Source organism: Calliopsis andreniformis, unplaced genomic scaffold (assembly GCF_051401765.1).
Source record: "Calliopsis andreniformis isolate RMS-2024a unplaced genomic scaffold, iyCalAndr_principal scaffold0024, whole genome shotgun sequence".
Taxonomy (NCBI): domain Eukaryota; kingdom Metazoa; phylum Arthropoda; class Insecta; order Hymenoptera; family Andrenidae; genus Calliopsis; species Calliopsis andreniformis.
The window spans coordinates 6245364-6258725 of record NW_027480433.1 but is presented as its reverse complement, the minus strand read 5'-3'; the positions used below and the strand labels follow the sequence as shown (position 1 = coordinate 6258725).

The 13362-nt window shown below is 45.5% G+C and overlaps 1 protein-coding gene across 1 annotated transcript; it reads right to left on the bottom strand.

Moving 5' to 3' along the window:
• Positions 1 to 6628: 6628 nt before the first annotated feature.
• LOC143187435 (uncharacterized) lies at positions 6629 to 12682 on the bottom strand. The gene is made up of 5 exons (XM_076391653.1): positions 12578 to 12682; positions 12426 to 12517; positions 12300 to 12341; positions 10615 to 12233; positions 6629 to 10569 (listed from the first exon to the last, which is right to left on the bottom strand). The coding sequence occupies exons 1-5, from the start codon at positions 12680 to 12682 to the stop codon at positions 6629 to 6631; spliced, it is 5799 nt and encodes a 1932-aa protein (XP_076247768.1).
• Positions 12683 to 13362: the final 680 nt, after the last annotated feature.

The window sequence follows — 13362 nt, the reverse complement described above, 5'->3', positions numbered from 1 at the left end:
TACGATGGAAAAACTGTTGTATTTATATTGTATTTTATGCTTCTGGCGTTGACTTCTGAGACCCTAACTAGTCGATCTGTTGGAGCAACGTCCTTGAGTGAAGCCTTGGTTTCCCGGAACGTAGAAATGACCATGACTTTCAAACTGGTTGCAATTATTCCTGTTATACGATGGAAAAACTGTTGTATTTATATTGTATTGTATGCTTCTGGCGTTGACTTCTAAGGCACTAACTGTTCGATCTGGCGGAGCAACGCCCTAGAGTGAAGCCAAGGTTGCCCGGAACGTAGAAATTACCATAACTTTCACACTGGTAGCAATTATTCGATTTATATAACGGAAAAACTGTTCTATTTATTTTGTGTTTTATGTTTCGCGCGTTGACTTCTAAGGCCGGGCAACCTGGGCTTCACCCTAGGGCGTTCCTCCACTAGATCGAATAGTTAGGGCCTTAAAAGACAACGCCAGAAGCATAAAATACAATATGAATACAACAGTTTTTCCATCGTATAACAGGAATAATTGCAACCAGTGTGAAAGCGATGTTCATTTCTACGTTCCTGCCAACCTAGGCTTCGCTCTAAGGCGTTAGTCCACCAGATCCAATAGTTAGGGCGTAAGAAGTCAACGCCAGCAGCATAAAATATTAAATAAATAGAACAGTTTTTCCATTGTATAAAACGAATAATTGCAACCAGTATGAAAGTTATGGTCATTTCTACGTTCCGGGCAACCTAGGCTTCACTCTAGGGCGTTGCTCAACCACATCGAGTTGTTACGGCCTTAGAAGTCATCGCCAGAAGCATAAAATACAATATAGATGCAACAGTTTCTACATCGTATAACAGGAATAATTGCAGCCAATGTGAAAGTGATGGTCATTTCTACGCTGCGGGCAACCTAGGCTTCACTCTAGGATGTTGCACCACCAGGTCGAATAGTTGCGGCCTTAGAAAACAACTCCAGACGCATAAAATACAATAAAAATACAACAGTTTTTCCATCGTATAAAAAGAATAATTGCAACCAGTGTGAAAGTATTGGTCATTTCTACGGTTCGGGCAACATACGCTTCACTCTTGGACGTTGCCCAACGAGATAGAGTACCTAGGACCTTATAAGTCAACGCCAGAAGCTTAAAGTACAATAAAAATCCAACAGTTTGTCCATCGTATAACCGGAGTAATTGCAACCAGTGTGAAAGTGATGGTCATTTCTGCGTTGCGGGCAAACCAGGCTTCACTCTAGGGCGTTGTTTCACCAGATCGAATGGTTAGGGCCTAAGAAGTCACGCCAGAAGCATAAAATACGATATAGGTACAAAAGTTTTTCCATCGTATAATACGAATAATTACAACCAGTGTGAAAGTGATGGTCATTTCTACGTTCCGGGCAACCTAGACTTCGCTCTAGGGCGTTGCTCCACCAAATCGAATAGTTAGGGCCTTAGAAGTCAAAGCCAGAAGCATAAAATGCAATAAAAATGCAACAGTCTTTCCATCGTATAACAGGAATAATTGCGTCCAGTGTGAAAGCGATGGTCATTTCTACGTTCCGGGCAACCTAGCCTTCACTCTAGGGCGTTGTCCCACCAGATCGAATAGTTATCTCCTAAGAAGTCAACGCCTGAAGCATAAAATACAATAAAAATGCGACAGCTTTTCCATCGTCTAACAGGAATAATTGCAACAAGTGCGAAGGTAATGGTCATTTCTACGTTCCGTGCAACCTAGGCTTCACTCTAGGGCGTTGCTCGACCAGATCGAATGGGTAGGGCCTTAGAAGTCAACGCCAGAAGCATAAAATACAATATAAATACAACAGTTTTTCCATTGTATAAAACGAATAATTGCAACAGGTATGAACGTTATGGTCATTTCTACGCTCCGGGCAACCTAGGCTTCACCCTAGGATGTGGCTCCACCATATCGAATAGTTAATGGTTTAGAATTCAACACCCGAAGCATAAAATACAATAAAAATTAAACAGTTTTTCCACCGTATAACGGGAATAATTGCAAACAGTGCGAAGGTAATGGTCATTTCTATGTTCCGTGCAACCTAGGCTTCACTCTAGGGCGTTGGTCCACCAGATCGAATAGTTAGGGCCTAAGAAGTCAGCGCCAGAAGCATGAAATACAATATAAATACAACAGTTTTTCCATTGTATAAAACGAATAATTGCAACCAGTGTGAAAGTGATGGTCATTTCTACGTTCCGGGCAAACTAGGCATCACTCTAGGGCGATGCTCCACCAGATCGAATAGTTATGGATTATGTTGTCAACGCCAGAAGCATAAAATACAATAAAGATACAACAGTTTTTCCATCGTATAACAGGAACAACTGCAACCAGTGTGAAAGTAATGGTCACTTCTACGTTCCGTGCAACCTAGGCTCCACTCTAGGGCGTTGCTCAACAAGATCGAATAGTTAGGGCCTTAGATGTCTACGCACGAAGCATAAAATACAATTAAGATACAACAGTTTTTCCATCGTATAACTGGAATCATTCCAACCAATGTGAATGTGATAGTCGTTTCCACGTTCCGGGCAACCTAGGCTTCAATCTAGGTCGTTGTTCCACCAGATCGAATAGTTAGGGCCTAAGAAGTCAACGCCAGCAGCATAAAATACAATGTATATAAAACAGTTTTTCCATCGTATCAAACGAATAATTGCAACCAGTGTGAAGGTAATGGTCTTTTCTACGCTCCGGGCAACCTAGGCTTAACACTAGGGCGTTGCTCCACCAGATCGAATTGTTAGGGCCTTAGAAGTCAACGCCAGAGGCATAAAATACAATAAAAATACAACAGCTTTTCCATCCTACAACAGGAATCATGGCAACCACTGTGAAGGTAATGGTCATTTCTACGTTCCGGGCAACCTAGGCTTCACTCCAGGGCGTTAGTCCACTAGGTCGAATAGTTAGGGCCTAAGAAGTCAACGCCAGCAGCATAAAATATAATAAAAATACAACAGTTTTTCCATTGTATAAAACGAATGATTGCCACCAGTGTGAAAGTGATGGTCATTTCTACGTTCCGGGCAAACTAGGCATCACTCTAGGGCGATGCTCCACCAGATCGAATAGTTATGGATTATGTTGTCAACGCCAGAAGCATAAAATACAATAAAGATACAACAGTTTTTCCATCGTATAACAGGAACAACTGCAACCAGTGTGAAAGTAATGGTCACTTCTACGTTCCGTGCAACCTAGGCTCCACTCTAGGGCGTTGCTCAACAAGATCGAATAGTTAGGGCCTTAGATGTCTACGCACGAAGCATAAAATACAAATAAGATACAACAGTTTTTCCATCGTATAACTGGAATAATTCCAACCAATGTGAATGTGATAGTCGTTTCCACGTTCCGGGCAACCTAGGCTTCAATCTAGGTCGTTGTTCCACCAGATCGAATAGTTAGGGCCTAAGAAGTCAACGCCAGAAGCATAAAATACAATGTATATACAACAGTTTTTCCATCGTATCAAACGAATAATTGCAACCAGTGTGAAGGTAATAGTCTTTTCTACGCTCCGGGCAACCTAGGCTTAACACTAGGGCGTTGCTCCACCAGATCGAATTGTTAGGGCCTTAGAAGTCAACGCCAGAGGCATAAAATACAATAAAAATACAACAGCTTTTGCATCCTACAACAGGAATCATGGCAACCACTGTGAAGGTAATGGTCATTTCTACGTTCCGGGCAACCTAGGCTTCACTCCAGGGCGTTAGTCCACCAGGTCGAATAGTTAGGGCCTAAGAAGTCAACGCCAGCAGCATAAAATATAATAAAAATACAACAGTTTTTCCATTGTATAAAACGAATGATTGCCACCAGTGTGAAAGTTATGATCATTTCTACGTTCTGGGCAACCTAGGCTTGACTCTTTGGCGTTGCTCCACCAGATCGAATATTTAGCGCATCAGAAGTCAACGCACGAGGCATAAAATACAAAGTAAATAGAACCGTTTTTCCATTGTATAAAACGAATTATTGCAACCAGTGTGAAAGTTGTGGTCATTTCTACGTTCCGGGCATCCTATGCTTCAGCCAATTACGTGGCTCCACCATGTCGAATTGTTAGGGCCTAAGAAGTCAACGCCAGAAGCATAAAATACAATAAAAATACAACAGTTTTTCATCGTATAACGGGAATAATTGCAAGGAGCGTGAAAGTAATGGTTACTTCTACCTTCCGTGCAACCTAGGCTCCACTCTAGGGCGTTGTTCCACCAGATCGAATAGTTAGGGCCTTAGAAGTCAACGCACAAAGCATAAAATACAATAAAGATACAACAGTTTTTCCATCGTATAACTGGAATAATTCCAACCAGTGTGAATGTGATAGTCGTTTCCACGTTCCGGGCAGCCTAGCCTTCAATCTAGGTCGTTCTTCCACCAGATAGAATTGTTAGGGCCTTAGAAGTCAACGCCAGATGCATAAAATACAAAATAAATACAACAGTTTTTCCATCGCATTATTCGAATAATTGCATCCAGTGTGAGAGTAACGTTCATTTCTACGTTCCGGGCAGCTTGGGCTTCACTCTAGGACGTTGTTCCACCAGATCGAATAGTTAGGGCCTTTGAAGTCAATGCCCGAGGCATAAATTACAACGAATATACAACAGTTTTTCCATCGTATAACAGGAATAATGCAACCAGTGTGAAAGTGATGGTCATTTCTACTTTCCGGGCAACCTAGGCTTCACTCTATGGCGTTGTTCCACCAGATCGAATTGTTAAGGCCTTAGAAGTCTACGCCAGAGACATAAAATACAAAATAAATACAACAGTTTTAACATAGTATAAAACGAATAATTGCAACCAGTGTGAAGGTAATGGTCTTTTCTACGTTAGGGGCAACCTAGGCTACACTCTAGGGCGGTGCTCCACCAGATCCAATAGTTAGGGCCTAAGAAGTCAACGCCAGAAGCATAAAATACATAATACATATAAGAGTTTTTCCATCGTACAAAATGAATAATTGCAGCCAGTGTGATGGTAATGATCACTTCTACGTTCCGGGTAAACTAGGCTTCACTCCAGGGCGTTAGTCCACTAGGTCGAATAGTTAGGGCCTAAGAAGTCAATGCACGAAGCATAAAATACAATAAAGATACAACAGTTTTTCCATCGTATAGCTGGAATAATTCCAACCAGTGTGAATGTGATAGTCGTTTCCACGTTCCGGGCAACCTAGGCTTCAATCTAGGTCGTAGTTCCACCAGATCGAGTAGTTAGGGCCTTAGAAGTCATCGCCCGAAGCATAAAATACAATAAAGATACAACCGTTTTTCCATCGCACAACAGGAGTAATTGCAACCTGTGTGAAAGGGATGGTCATTTCTACGTTCCGGGCAACCTAGGCTTCACTCTATGGCGTTGTTCCACCAGATCGAATTGATAGGGCCTTAGAAGTCAACGCCAGAAATATAAAGTACAAAACAAATACAACAGCTTTTCCATCGTACAACAGGAATCATGGCAACCACTGTGAAGGTAATGGTCATTTCTACGTTCCGGCCAACCTAGGCTTCACTCCAGGGCGTTAGTCCACCAGGTCGAATAGTTAGGGCCTAAGAAGTCAACGCCAGCAGCATAAAATATAATAGAAATACAACAGTTTTTCCATTGTAGAAAACGAATGATTGCCACCAGTGTGAATTGTACCGGACCGCATCACCGTAGGGTTACAATGCCAGGCATTCCCACTACGGCATGGTACGACCGAATTTCGAATGGAGCGGTTCTACTTTCAGACACCATTTATTAGGATTCTTATAGTACACTTTCACTGGTTATGGCCAATTTATTATACGCTGAACCGAGACAGGAGTGACCCGACGGAACTCTAATTTTCATAGGTCATACCCGCGCTTACTTATAAACGGTCGTCTTAACTCTTTCCCGCTCTTTCCCGAAACGGTAAGATCAGCGAACAGTGGCTGCTCCCATTTTGTCCACTGGAACCTTTCCCAGTTGCTTGTCTTTCCTAGGGACCCTTGCCATCGGGTAGCTGGTTGCTGAGACGCGTTTGTTGGCACCATTTGCTCCAAACTGAGCATAAACGGGCCTCAGGAGAAGACCCTGAATGTCCTCTCAAGATATGAGCTCTTGCCATCGAGCGATTACACCGAGTCGTGTTACTTAGCACAAGGTTGCTCTGATCGGAGCATTAACACGACTCTGCCATGTTCAACCACTGTCCACGCCCGAAAAACGTCAAGAAGACACGAGCCCCCGTTTCCCGATTGTTCCGTCCGTCAGCCGTGCCTCTCTCAAAGTGAAAGCCCCTATTCTGACCCCGCGGTGCGCCTTATTCTACTTCCCCTACCCCGGGTCAGACTTCAATAATACTATTCAATTATAGGGCTGAACATAACGCAACCATTGGCACAACGCAACGCAGTGCTAATAATAACGACAACGATGATTACATATATATCGTAACAATCGCAGAACTTAACACGAAATATAAACTAATCATAACGATACAGCTAATTAACACAAACGAAACTTGTAATAATCACACAAAATATAAACTAATCCTAACGATACAGCTAATTAACACAAACGAAACTTGTAATAATCCCACAAAATAAAACCAGTCCTCAGACCTCTGTGTCGTCAACATTCTCCCCCTCTGGTGCGGACTCAAGAATGGACGCACCAATTTCCGTAATAGGTAACACGACGACTTTGACTGCTGGTCGCCGGAGTATTCCTGTCTTCGTTCGTACGTCTACGACTCGGATGCGTCCATCAGGGCCGGGATAGACCTTTGATATTATGCCACGGGGCCATGTATTACGTGGTAATGTGTGGTCGACGATTTGTACCAGGTCGCCCTCTTGCAATGGCCTTGTTTCCCGGTTCCACTTTGTTCGCGTAAGCAACGTGGGTAGGTATTCCTTTATCCATCTAGACCAGTACATGTCGGCCAATTTCTGTGCTACGCGCCATTGTTTTCGTAAGTGCAGATCTTGGTCACGAAACTTCCCTGGTATCGGCGCTCCTGATGATGCTCCAATAAGAAAATGATTAGGTGTCAGACTTCCTTGATCTCTGTGGTCTACCGACACATGAGTCAATGGTCGACTATTAACAGTATGTTCCACTTCCGCCATCAGGGTCGCTAAGGTCTCCTCTGTGGGAGCACGTTCTTTCAGTACTGCTTTAAGCGATACCTTAACAGATCTTATAAGTCGCTCCCAACTACCACCCATGTGTGGTGCCGCCGGTGGTATGAACCGCCAACGTATTCCTAGATTGATGGCTTCTCCGTTCAAGAGGTTCGCGTCCATTTCCTGGCGGGCAATTCGTAATTCAGCATCGGCGCCTCGAAAGTTTGTCCCGTTATCCGAATAAATTTCGGTTGAACATCCCCGCCGAGCAATCATTCGCCTGAGTGCCATAATCATGGAATCCGTTGTTAAAGATGCAGCGAGCTCCAGGTGTATCGCTCGAGTCGTGAGACATGTGAATAGAACTCCCCATCTCTTTTCCCTTCTTCTACCTATAGTAACCAACATTGGCCCAAAATAGTCGATACCACAATAAGTGAATGGTCTATGATGGTGCTTTAATCGGGCTGCCGGTAAATCCGCCATGAGTGGTGTTTCTGGTTTGCTACGCTTTATTCGGCATAATTGACAACGTGCGGCGACGTTTCGGGCAGTCGGTCTTAGATTTAAGATCCAATATTTTTGTCTTAATTCATTAATAGTAGCTTCGGTACTACCATGGTTAGCTCTTCGGTGATAGTGCAACACAAGTAACTTGGTATAAGCGTGCTTCCCATCGAGTACGGGCGGATCTCTCGATTGTCTTTCAACGCCTTCCAAGGCGCTTATGCGCCTACGCAGACGAATAATGCCTTCTTCATCCAGTAGTACTGTAAGCTGCACTAATCGGCTGTGTCTTGGCAGAGTTTTATTTTGACGTAGAACTTCGATTTCTTGGCCGAAGCTCTCCCTCTGACTAGATTTTATCCATAGAGTCTCCGCTCGTTCAAGGTAATCTACGGACATTTCCGAGTTCCTTCTTCTACGACAACGGTCGGCAAACACCAACACCCACCCGGTGCTACGTATCAACCGTGTCCAGGATGAGAATCGGGCCAATTCTGGCAATGCCCATCGGAATTGGTTTGAACATAGGGCAACAAATTGCGGTTTCCTCTCCTCCTTAACGTGTATCACCTCCATATTAGGGATGCTTTTCATTTTCGGCCAAGTCTCTTCCGGGTTCGTGAGAAATTCTGGTCCTACTATCCATCTGCTCTCGGACGTTACCTGTATTTGGTTATCTCTTGTCGCGTCATCCGCTGGATTGTGCCTCGTAGGTACCCATCGCCATTCGGAAACGTCTGTCAGGTCATCTATTTCGCCTAGCCTGTGTGCCACGAATGCTTTATATTCCCGAGGATCTGTTCTAATCCAATGAAGTACCGTGCGAGAATCCGTCCAGAATACGCGTTTTAACACCTTAAAATCGTGTTCCTTCTGGATGGTACGCGCTATTCTGCCGCCAAGCAACGCCGCTTGAAGCTCCATCCTTGGGATTGAGACTGGCTTCAAGGGAGCAACTCGAGACTTACTCGCGATGAACGCCGTGACAAACTTGTCGTTTTCGAGTTCATACCGCCAGTAAGCTACCGCTGCGTATGCTCTTTCGCCAGCGTCGCAGAACATGCGCAATTCTGGGTCGCTATGAAGGGGCTGCTTGATGTAACAACGTGGTATTTTGCATCGACCTATAGCTTTCAGATCGGCTGTCCATCGTCGCCAATATTCACACCGATCATCTGTGAGGCATTGATCCCAAGCTATACCACTCCGCCAAACTTTCTGCAGTAGCATTCTACTACGGATTGTGAGTGGCGCCAGAATGCCTATGGGATCGAATACTGACATTATAGTGCGTAGCATTTCGCGTTTCGTTGGTCGTTGGGCACCTGTAACAATCATCTCAAGGCCTTTTTTCATGTTCAATTCGAACCCCAACGTGTCGTCGGTAGGAGCCCACTGTAAGTCTAAAATCCTCGTTTCCATACCGGTTGTCGAATTTAAGGGTACGGCTCCCTTCATTAAAGTCGCCTGCGGTAACCTGGACAACACCTTCTGGCTGTTGCTTGACCAGTTGCGAATCTGAAAGCCTCCACGTCGATGTGCTTCTGTGAAATCATGAATCAACTTAATGGCTTCTTCGTCTGTATTAACGCTTTCCAAATAGTCGTCCACATAATGTTTCTGTATGATCGCTTTGGCTGCATGTGGGTAAGTTTCTCGGAATTCCTCGGCATTTCGATTTCTCACGTATAGGGCTGAGCATGGTGAAGATGCCGCTCCAAAGATCATGGATGTCATGATATATGTTTCCGGCGGCCGCCTGCGATCTTTGCCTCTCCACAAGAAGCATTGCGCCCTTTGATCTTCCGTACGGATCTTGATTTGCAGAAACATTTCTTTGATATCCCCGGTAAATGCAATTAGTCCTTGACGGAACCGGAACAATGTCCCCAACAATGAATTCAGCATGTCCGGCCCAGCCAATAGGTGATCATTTAAAGAAACACCATCCGTTCTTGCAGCAGCGTCAAATACTAAACGCAGTTTCCCTGGTTTGTGCGGGTTGGTGACGCCGAAATGGGGTAGATACCATCTTCTTTGGTTATCCTCTCGTCTTGATTTCCTTGCGTAACCGTTGCTTATGAGGTCATTAATTTGTTCTTGGTACGCTCGTTCATATTCTGGATTTTTGTCCAATTTCTTTTCCAGCGACTTCAAACGGATGAACGTATCACTGTAATTGTCAGGAAGTTGAATGTCGTCTTGTCTCCATAGTAGTCCCGTTTCCCAGCGGTCCCCAACTCGTTTTGTCGTGGATTTGAGCAACTGAATAGCTCGTTTCTTTTGCGCATCGAATCGGGTTCGTGGCATTATCCCTATACTCTCTAATCTGAAGTGATTTTTGACCAACTCGTGTAGGTCACCTCCATGTAGTTGGTCATCTTGTGCGTCTGTGCGGTTATCAATGTGTAACATGGTTTCCTTTACTCTCGGCCTAATTTCGGTAGCCACATAACCGTGCACGACCCATCCCAACTCTGTGCGAGAGGCGACTGGTTCATCACGTGAGGCTCTTCGAGTTTCCTGCGATATTATCAGATCCCAATTATCTTGTCCGAGTAATAACTGCGGTTGCTCATTGGGATAGCACTGTATCTCTATGTCATTTAAGTGCGTGTATCTGTCAAGATCTTTTCTCGACAATCCTTGCCAAGGTAGCGATAGTCCTTTGACTGTCTGCGCTCCCGACACGCTGAATTCCTTGTTGGTCAGTGCTCCGCTTATTTTAAAGGTGACTCGCTTGCTCATGGACTCCACTGCTATCATCGTTTGATTAGCACCCTGTAAAATTAGCTGTTCCCTGGGCCCTCCAGCTCCAATCTCTTCTGCTAAAGATTCATCTATTAGGCTAATCGTTGATCCTTCGTCCATGAGAGCAAGGCTCGGTTTGGATCCTCGTGGACCTGTCACTGTGACGGGAGCTACCTTTAGCCAAATGCGTGGAGGCGCGGTTAGTCAGATGTTACCACTCGCTGTCTCGTCTGGCCTCGTTGGAGTGCAATGTTCGCTCATCTCTGCCGTTGATTCTTCTGTTGATCTGTGTAAGAGGGTATGGTGCGCCCGATTGCAACCAGGGCGTTGACACAATTTCGCGCGACAGCGATTCCTTCTATGCATCCCTTGCAGGCATCTGAAGCATAGGCCCTTCTTCTTCGCACAGTCCCACCGTTGTTGAATTGATTGCGCGGCAAACCAAATGCATTCGCTTATCCTGTGTGGTGGGCCTCCACAGAGTACGCATTTGGACCTTCCCCTTTTTTTTTCGGTTTCTCGGCTCGTCGCGAGTGACACGTGTCGCACACCTTTCGCAGGATAGCGACGATCTGACTCTGCATTTTGGCGGCGAAATGGTTGTCCCTGACGGCCAATCATTACACTAGTGCCAGCCTGAGAGGCTATTTCAGCTTCCAGTTGAAGATACTTTGATAGTGTTAATAGTCTTGGGTCTCCCATGTTTCTATTTTCATGCCAGTAACGATTATAATTGTAGATCATGGCGTTGGGCATTTTACGGATTATCTCAGAGGCGAGTTCCGGACTGTGCAAATATCCTACGTGGTTTACGGCTTGCATCGCTGCTACACAGTTTCTCAACTTTGTCGCGATAACTACTAAACTATCGCGCCCAGTACCGATCTTGGGTAATCGTTTTAATTCTTCCGTAAACTCTCGCACTATATAGTCAGGGTTGCCGAAACGTAATTCTAGTACTTCCATAACTTGACTGGTGGTACTGGCTGTCATCATCATGGCCGCCACGGATTTTCTCGCCTCTCCCCGAAGACAACTATACAATCGTGTTACCTTCTCAGTTTCTAAGTAGTCAGTGCTCTCCAATAATAACTCAATGGTTCGTTTAAAGCGAAGCCAATCTAGGGGATCCCCGTTGAATGTGGGTAGATCTCTCGTGTTTAATATTGTTTGCATGGTTCGCTCAACTCGCGTCGATCCGACACGAGCAGTAATCTCTCCCAGGGTTTGTGTCAGTGCCTTTGTTAGTTGCTTGACTTCAGTGTTTTCTACTGTCACCTCGGGTTCCACCGCCGGCCCGGGCATTGAGGTCCTTACTTCTTGCGTTGGTTGCCCTGCTTCAGACACTTTCTTAAATGAGCTGGAGCTTATCCAGTGCCTAGTTCGAGAGGTGGACCGTTTTCCAGCTCCGCTTCTTATACTGGATCTGAGTACACTCCCGTCTTCGCTCTCAGCTTCAGACAGCTCCGCTCGCAACTGCTTATCCACCAATTCTAATTCTAATTGTTCCCTTTCACCAATAGCTCTTCTCTTTATTTTAGCTCGTTCTTCGGCTGCGCGTAATTCTAAGCGTCGCTTACGGCTAAGCGTCCTCCCTCTTGATACTATAGAACCCGGTTCATTTTGTGTTTCCGCGGTCGGCTCTAAGGGCGCTCCCTTTGAAACGCTTTCTGAAGGACCCGAGCGGACTGATTCAAGACTGCAGTCTCGTTGTAGCTCTTCGACCGGAGCTAAAGATGTGGCTTCATCGGCCGCCACCTGCTCGGGCTCCATTCTTGGGCCTTGGCCTCTCCCTGCTCCTCTTCCTTTTGCGGTACGACGAGGGCTGGGCATCCTGGTTTGTTCAATAACCGTCTCACTGTCGAAAGTCGGAACCTTAACTATCACTCAACCACTTCACCGCTGTGTATCAAAACTCCCTTGATAATACACGATCACCTCACTATTGCGGATCAAAAACTCAATTGATACCACACGATCACCTCACTACGGCTAATCAACGATACAACTGTTCACGTTCGCTCACTTCACTAGTGCGAAAAGAAAACGCGACTGTTTACGCTCGATCACCGCACTGTTACGAAGCGAAACCTCAACTGTCAACACTCGATCTCCGCACTGTTATGAAGCGAAAATTCCGCTGCGCTCTTCATTTCGCTCAAATAGATATCGGGTGACTGAGCCCCCTCCATCGACATAATGAGACTCTAACCGCGCCCTATTCGCGCGCACGTCGCCGGTTCGGATCCGGCTCGAAGGACCAAATTTTGTACCGGACCGCATCACCGTAGGGTTACAATGCCAGGCATTCCCACTACGGCATGGTACGACCGAATTTCGAATGGAGGGGTTATACTTTCAGACACCATTTATTAGGATTCTTATAGTACACTTTCACTGGTTATGGCCAATTTATTAAACGTTGAACCGAGACAGGAGTGACCCGACGGAACTCTAATTTTCATAGGTCATACCCGCGCTTACTTATAAACGGTCGTCTTAGCTCTTTCCCGCTCTTTCCCGAAACGGTAAGATCAGCGAACAGTGGCTGCTCCCATTTTGTCCACTGGAACCTTTCCCAGTTGCTTGTCTTTCCTAGGGACCCTTGCCATCGGGTAGCTGGTTGCTGAGACGCGTTTGTTGGCACCATTTGCTCCTAACTGAGCATAAACGCGCCTCAGGAGAAGACCCTGAATGTCCTCTCAAGATATGAGCTCTTGCCATCGAGCGATTACACCGAGTCGTGTTACTTGGCACAAGGTTGCTCTGATCGGAGCATTAACACGACTCTGCCATGTTCAACCACTGTTCACGCCCGAAAAACGTCAAGAAGACACGAGCCCCCGTTTCCCGATTGTTCCGTCCGTCATCCGTGCCTCTCTCAAAGTGAAAGCCCCTATTCTGACCCCGCGGTGCGCCTTATTCTACTTCCCCTACCCCGGGTCAGACTTCAATAATACTAT

Bases quoted from the DNA above. Each gene is read 5' to 3' on its own strand.
- LOC143187435 (XM_076391653.1), bottom strand. From the start codon at position 12,682: ATGCGGTCCGGTACAAAATTTGGTCCTTCGAGCCGGATCCGAACCGGC. The intron at 12,518-12,577 runs GTCACCCGATAT...GCTTCATAACAG, and splicing joins ATGTCGATGGAGGGGGCTCA to TGCGGAGATCGAGTGTTGAC. The intron at 12,342-12,425 runs GTGAGCGAACGT...GATCCGCAATAG, and splicing joins TTTCTTTTCGCACTAGTGAA to TGAGGTGATCGTGTATTATC.